Genomic DNA, 7,467 nt, shown 5'->3' on the forward strand with positions numbered 1-7,467 from the left:
ACACGTGTTCTACAAAAATTACTTATATAAAGATATACCAATAAATAAACCTAAAAGCGACATTTGCGCATCTATTAGATTCTCACTATATAGTTAATTTATTTCTTTATACTTTATGTATAACAGATACATAAAATACAAGAATAGAAATTAGAATAGTTAAAAATTATAATATTGCCCGTTTTATTACTGAATTTTAGGCGCCAAATGACGGAGGCCTGAGCACAGATTACGAAATTGTATAGGTTAAGGAACAGATAATAAATTTTTCGGACCTTTCTAGACTGGACTGGATAAACTAGAATTTTAATTATTGTGAAATATTATTTAAAAATAATGTAAGATCTACGGTAGTCGGACGTCGGATCATTCTCTCAATTATTTACTATTGATGTAAGGTAAATTGTCAATATTATGTTATAACAATTAACTAGCTTCTAAAACCTATTTATTTGTCAAAAATCGCACGAAAAAAAATTGCATTTAAATTACTAAATAATAACCTAACATTTTTAAACAAATAAATTATTCTTTACATCTTTGTGAAGTGCATAAAAAGATAGATCTACAAAATATTGTTACAGCCGTATTTACTTCTAATTAATCATCACAGTATACTTACGACAAACAAGATAAAGGTAAGTCAAAATTATTGTATCCTACATAAGAAACATACGAAAATATTTATATCACTTATTAGTAACTATAGGAATGTGGTTAAATTAATACATTTTAAGACCTAGCCAGCGAAGGCTAGGTATTTAAAATACTGTTTATTGATTTTACCATGACAACAGACAGGTTGTCTTTTTCCTTTATCAATAGCCAGGATTATGAAAATTAGAATAGAGACAGATAGACATAGTAGTTTCTATGTAAAACGCTTCTTCTTTTAGTATATTTTTAATAAAAATGTCTCTTATCTTAACATTTCCTTATAGGTTTATGTAATGAAACAAACTATTAAGTTGCATTCAAAGGTAACAACAACTATAATAAGTTTTAAAACTAAATCAGTTGTTTCTTGCATGAAGCTCTAAACAAAACTGTTACTGTGTGTTAGTGTAGTTTTGGCCTTGCAGTAGCTGTAATAACCGATGATGTCATTTCATAGTTATTGTTGTAAACTTAGCTGTATAAAGGCTTAAATTATCTTAAACTATTCAAAAATAAAGCTATAGCAAGCAAAATTTATCTTCAATTTGTGTATTGGAGTTAATTTAAATTTAGAATGTTTTACTAGTGAGTTCGACTACTAGCTAATACTTGTAAATTTAACAAAGATAAATAATTATAATGTTTGCTGTGCTTGCATTCAATTTCTGTTACTAATTTGAAAATCTAATATTTTTCAGATGATATTGCAATTGGTAAGAAATTTTCACACAAGTATAAGTTGGCGTGCTGCTGAGTCCTCTTTATTAGCTAAGTTGAGGAAGAAAACTGGTTATACAATTGCTAATTGCAAGAAGGCACTTGAAATGCACAACAATGACACTGATAAGGTATATTTTATAACTAACCATTTAAATACTTGCAAATCCTTATTTTATGTTAAACATTGTAACATACATGTATCTTTTTTCCACCTAAACAATTGTTTATTTCGGATTATACTTTCATTACAAAAATAATGTCAAATATAAATGTCATACAAACATTACAATTAACCTTTTCTCAAAATACTAATTATTAATACTTTGGATCAGAGTGATTAGAATAGTTTATCTAAAACATTACACGTTAGGGTAGTGCGCTAAGAAAATGTCTTTATTTTTAATAAAAGATACATTTGTTAGTTGTTTTAACATGTGTGTAATGGTGAATGTGGTAAATCACTGAACAGATTTTTTTTTACTTATGTAACTTTAATGACGTTGTGGTTTATGACATTTTCCTTTGAATAATTGTAATGTAGAGGGAGGGTAAAACTTGCTGAGTTTATTGCCCGTTCTTCTCAGAACAAGGCATCCTGGTAGTTTTGCGAACGGAATGCATAGTCTTGCTCTTTCGCGAATTTTGTAAACGTTTTTGACATTCATAAGCATGCCCTAAGTTGCATCTAAATTGAATAAACGTATTTTGATTTTGATTGATTGATTTAACACATTTGGAATGACTCCACACTTAAGGGCCCACATAACTGTCACTGTGGAAGTTTTAAACTGCTATGACTAAGAAATTTTCATTATTCCTTTTTTATAATCACACCAATTATACTATTAAAATAATATTAAATTTTAACATTTTTTACACCGATCTTATAACCTTGTTACTTGTTTATATGCAAAATTGTTATGTAATTTCTTTGTTTATAATGAATACAGGCGGAGGCATGGCTAAATGAGCAAGCTCAGGCCATGGGCTGGGCAAAAGCTACTAAATTAGCCGGAAGGAAAGCACTCCAAGGGCTAGTTGCAGTAAAGTTTGACCAAAGCCATGGTGCTTTAGTGGAGCTTAATTGTGAGACAGACTTTGTGGCCAAGAATGAGAAATTTCAGAAAATGTTGGAAGATGCAACCCTTGCATGTTATAAGTTTTCTCATACTCACCTTCAGGCCAAGGGTCCTGTTACAAAAGTAAGTACCATTTACCTTTTACTATCAGTAGTAGAACAAAGTTATCTTTAGGTTGTATGTATAAATTTTTATTATATCTTTACCTAAAAACTGTTTAAAAAATTAGCAAGAATTATATCTGCTTACTTCTTATTAAAATTGTTTATTAAAACCTAAACATATCAATCAAATATACAGTATTTACAATTTACTTAGAATAAAAATGTAATTAAAAAAAAATATTTAATAGTTTGGTCCCTGAGGCAGTGTAAGTACCTTTAACGCTGGCAGCATTTCCTCACTGTACTCAAATTAAATAATCTACATACTTTATGTATAAAGGCGGAAACATACTACCAAAACGCGACGCCACACCACGCCATCCGACGCATGTCAGTACTTATCAATCCCATATATTTAATATGGTCAGATGCACATAGACAACACGCCATGTGATCACACGCTGTAACATCCAATCGATTTGGATCGGCGTGTTGTGGATGTTGTGATGATGACGTCATGCGTCAATGCTTTCGAGTTTTTGACACGAATGTCAATTTATATACTTAGATATTTTTGGATTTATTTGGCGAAATGAACGACGAACAATTAATTGAGTTGGAGAAACAATATTCTGTTTTATATGACATGAGATTACCTCAATACAAGGACAAAAACAGGGAGTTAGGATGTTGTTAGTTAATACAAATAACCTGCTAATCAATTCAGTTTATTAGAAAAATACAGGGTTGGCCAGAAAGATTTGCGAATTTGAAAAAAAAATAAAAAAAAAAACTAAATACAATACATAAAAAATTTTATTTCAATTAAAATAGACATCTGGGAAATTTATTTCTTAAAAATAACATCATCCAGGTGTGCACCATTGCGCTGCAAACATTCCTCGAATCTGAACCTCAAATTGGTAAAAACTTGCTGGCACATTGCGCGGGGAATAAATCAGCTAAATGACTTTTGAATTTGCAAGCGTGTCGTGGTGTCGCGTGTTGGTAATGTGCACGATGGACATCGGGTGTCGACACGACACGTCGCGTCGCGTTTTAGTAGTATGTTTCCGCCTTAAAAACAGTAAAGGCGGAAACATACTACTAAAACGCGACGCTACACCACGCCATCCGACGTATGTCAGTACTTATCAATCCCATATATTTAATATGGTCAGGTGCACATAGACAACACGCCATGTGATCACACGCGGTAACATCCAATCGATTGTTGATTCAGCGTGTTGTCGTGTTGTTGACGCCAAGCGTCAAACGTTCGAGTTTTTGGCACAAATGTCAATTTATATACTTATATATTTTTGGATTTATTTTTTTGGCGAAATGAACGACCAACAATTAACTGAGTTGGTGAAACAATATTCTGTTCTATATGACATGAGATTAGCTTAATACAGCAACCATACTGTGAGAAATAATGCATGGGAAGAAATAGCCGAACAAATGAATACAAGCTATTGTAGGTAGGAAAGTTTTATTAAAATATTATATTACAAGACTTTTGTATGAGTTGCAAGTTTTTAATTTTGTCTACCTTTCCTCACAATATCAAGCCACCACGGAACGGCGCCTTCACCACCTAAATATTCCTTAAATTAATTTCTTACTGAAAATGCATACTGTGTGGAATTTCCACGAATTGGATTTAAGTCGTGGTGTCGCGTGTTGATAATGTGCACGATGGACATCGGGTGTCGACACGTTGCGTCGCGTAGCGTTTTAGTAGTATGTTTCCACCTTAACTTTCCTTGGTCTCTGATTCCGATTTCTTATTCTATACTATTATTATGAGGTAAAATTTGTAGGTCTGTAGGGAGTAATCTCTGGTTCTACTGAATGGATTTTGTTTTTTTTTTAAGTAAGCCACATTATTTTGTTGTGTCATAAGCTATATATTAACCCGAAAAATTATATCTCTTTCGTGCCTGACTTGCAAAGAAGTAAACCTTACTTACGGCGCTGCCTCATCGATGAGTGATATCTATCTCTGTGTCTGAAAAGAACTACTTGGAATTTCTTTCGGTTTTAATAAATATTTGGAATGATTCATAAGGTACATATATAATTTTTAAGGTTAACGGATCACGGATGCCCGTGCGAAGCCGTTGCGGGTCGCTACTCACCCGTCAGGCAGATATCTGTGCCTGCCACACGATTGTGGCCTAACTTGAATGTCATGTATAGCTAGGGTTCAAATGCATAACAAAACATTATTAAAATTTCAGATGGAGTTGGACAGTGAGCAACTTGGCAACATGAATGTTGATGGTAGGAAATTATCTGAAGTTCTGGCACTTTTTATTGGATCTGTTGGGGAAAACGCCGTGCTACGTCGCGCTGAGTGCTGGAAAGCTAACAGTAGTGACGTTAAAATATCCGCTTACACCCACCCAGCTCCTGCTGTCGCGTCAGAATATTCTGCTGGAAAATATGGAGCCCTATTAGCCTACAAGCAACCGAATGACCAAGAAGACATGGGAAGACAATTGTGTCAACACATTGTCGGTTGTGCGCCATTGAAAATCGGGAACAAGGAAAACGACACTCCAGCCAAAAATTCTGATGATGAAGTCTGCCTCATTTACCAGGAGTACCTGTTGGATCCTTCATTCACGGTCCAAGAGATTCTCGATGAAAACAAAGTTGAAGTTATCGATTACGTTAGGTTTTCTTGTGGAGAATCTGAGGAATCCCTACCAGGTGTAGAAAAGCAACCGTTGGATACCGTTCAAACATTACAGTAGATGTTGTTGGTCTTAGATATTTATTTTAAATAAACTCCAAAAAATTAAAAAGTCAATATGTTTTTGATTTCCCTTTCCAAAGAAATTTCCTGCAATCTTTCTTCCAGAACATTGCGATTTGATTGGGCTCGAAATTGTAGCCATGATGGTTTAGAACTTCCGGCGCAACAACGAGAAGTGCTAGGGTGTTTTTTTCTCTAGTCCGGAAAGGGCCTGTTACAGCTGGCCGTAAAAGGCATCCACAAGGGCATACAGGTGTAGATTTAGTGATGGGCGTAACATTTCCTCTATTTGTAAGGTGCACTCGCTGTAAGTTTGAGCCAAGCCGTAACTCCTCCACTGCTCCGGTGAAAGATTGAGTGGCTCTCAGAGCCATCGGCCGCGCTTGACTCTCCATAGTATTTCTAAAGCCAACAGTTGATAATGATTTCTTTGTAACATTCGGACTGTCTTCAGGACTAATTTCGTCAAATTCACATTCCTTATCTGAATTTTCGTCGGTGTACATAATTTAATTTTTTTATTATAAAACGTATCAAGAAATACTTAATTTATCGATTGTCAAAATCATAGTGTCATCAATGACAATTTTAAATAAGGTCTAAAATTATATATCCAAAAAGTTATCTTTTCATTTCAGGATTTACCCACGATTGTACTCTTTTAGAATACCAATATTCGTGGAACTCTTTAGATACATTTAAGAAGGCATCGACAATTACTGAGCAATCATTTAAATTCTAGATAAAATAATAAGAAATTTCGTTTATTTTGCCAAATCAACTTTATTTTGAACACACAAGAGAATATTTACTCCTTGAAACTCGATATGGGTGATAAATTAAATAATATAACCTTCATGGTGTACTAATTCGAAGCATCCGTTACTATTGATATTTTTGTTGTGAATCTAAATAATTGTAACTGTCCTTGATAGATGGGCCGCTCGAGCGTAACCATTCTATTGTTGATCTATTTATTGTTATTGCTTAATACCGCACTTTTAAGGCTTCCCATATATAAAGTAATGCCGACGCATGGGCATATAAATATCTTAGAGCCTATAATCTATACGAACTTTAGAACAATTTCGTCAAGTATAAGTCAATACAAAAGTGCGTTCCGTTTGATTGTGATTGGTCTAGGTTGACAGTCTCATCTCCCGTATGATTTTGTATACAAACGCATCGTTTTCCCATACAATTTGTATAGTTTGCTTCAGATTTTATATTTCAACAATGTTTGTGCTTTCTCAAGATTTCCATACAAATTTGCTATTACTAACCTACGTTAACTACTCGATTTTACGAATTGTTCGTGCTAAGGGGCCGTTCAAGTATTACGTATCTAAGCACTATAGAGGGTGGGTGGTCTTTCATTTTCTTATTTGGTGATTACGTCAACAGTAATTATTTACTTTTTTACTCATATTACTCACATATTGTCTATACTTGAAAACGGAAATGTATTTTCGAGGATTCCTACAAAAAATTAATACGTTTATGTAAGTACTATTATTTTTGAGAGCTGACAAGAAGAAGAAGGGGGGGGGGGGATAGATTGTAGTAAATCTTCTTACGTAATACTTGAACGGCCCCTAATGGTAAAAGAGTGAGTTACAGTACCTACTTCGATTTTCCAGACCCTATCTAAATAAATATTAGAATTAAGTCTTCATAATAAAATAATGTATATAAACGTACCTATGATTTTTAAATGTTTCGATATCTGGAGAAAATTTGTTCGAATCAAGTAGCTGGAAACAAGGTTCGAGAAGTTTCTCAATGCAATGTAATAGTTTTCATAATGTAATAGTATACTACCATTTCAAATGAAAGGCGTTGGTCGTCGTTTGTAATTTTTTTGTACTTTTATATGGTGCGAACAAAGCTATTAGATGAGTCAGACTAGAGCCAGCAAACTTCAACTTTAATGTCGATCCAAATCTCAATATTCAGTTTTCGTACCGCGTATTTTGCGACATCTGCGAAAGGACTGAATTGGATTTCTTTTTTGTTAGGGAGTGCCTACGTAATAGTGAGAGAATTATTAATGAAATGTTTCATTATATTTTATTCTTAAGCACTAGGATACATATCGTCCCCGTAGAGCGAAAACTTATTAAGTCGAAAAATGGCCAAA

The 7,467-nt window shown here is 33.7% G+C and overlaps 2 protein-coding genes across 7 annotated transcripts; one reads left to right on the forward strand and one right to left on the reverse strand.

The window, feature by feature from the left end:
• Positions 1-263: 263 nt before the first annotated feature.
• Positions 264-5,381, forward strand: LOC125056057 (elongation factor Ts, mitochondrial). Of its 6 annotated transcripts, none has more exons than XM_047658926.1 (5): positions 332-393; positions 585-638; positions 1,356-1,505; positions 2,328-2,579; positions 4,807-5,381. In XM_047658926.1, the coding sequence occupies exons 3-5, from the start codon at positions 1,356-1,358 to the stop codon at positions 5,323-5,325; spliced, it is 921 nt and encodes a 306-aa protein (XP_047514882.1). In that variant the 5' UTR covers positions 332-393; positions 585-638; the 3' UTR covers positions 5,326-5,381. The 6 variants fall into 6 exon arrangements, with proteins under 6 accessions (XP_047514878.1, XP_047514879.1, XP_047514882.1 ...); XM_047658924.1 differs by having other exon boundaries at positions 335-398; XM_047658920.1 differs by lacking the exon at positions 332-393 and adding an exon at positions 942-980 and having other exon boundaries at positions 437-638.
• On the reverse strand, positions 5,332-5,912 carry LOC125056059. The gene has a single exon (XM_047658927.1). The coding sequence runs from the start codon at positions 5,831-5,833 to the stop codon at positions 5,378-5,380; it is 456 nt and encodes a 151-aa protein (XP_047514883.1). The 5' UTR covers positions 5,834-5,912; the 3' UTR covers positions 5,332-5,377.
• Positions 5,913-7,467: the final 1,555 nt, after the last annotated feature.

This window comes from Pieris napi, chromosome 14 (genome assembly GCF_905475465.1).
Source record: "Pieris napi chromosome 14, ilPieNapi1.2, whole genome shotgun sequence".
NCBI classification, from domain to species: domain Eukaryota; kingdom Metazoa; phylum Arthropoda; class Insecta; order Lepidoptera; family Pieridae; genus Pieris; species Pieris napi.

Bases quoted from the DNA above. Each gene is read 5' to 3' on its own strand.
- LOC125056057 (XM_047658920.1), top strand. From the start codon at position 951: ATGAAACAAACTATTAAGTTGCATTCAAAG. The intron at 1,506-2,327 runs GTATATTTTATA...TAATGAATACAG, and splicing joins ACAACAATGACACTGATAAG to GCGGAGGCATGGCTAAATGA. The intron at 2,580-4,806 runs GTAAGTACCATT...TTAAAATTTCAG, and splicing joins CCAAGGGTCCTGTTACAAAA to ATGGAGTTGGACAGTGAGCA.
- LOC125056059 (XM_047658927.1), bottom strand. From the start codon at position 5,833: ATGTACACCGACGAAAATTCAGATAAGGAATGTGAATTTGACGAAATT.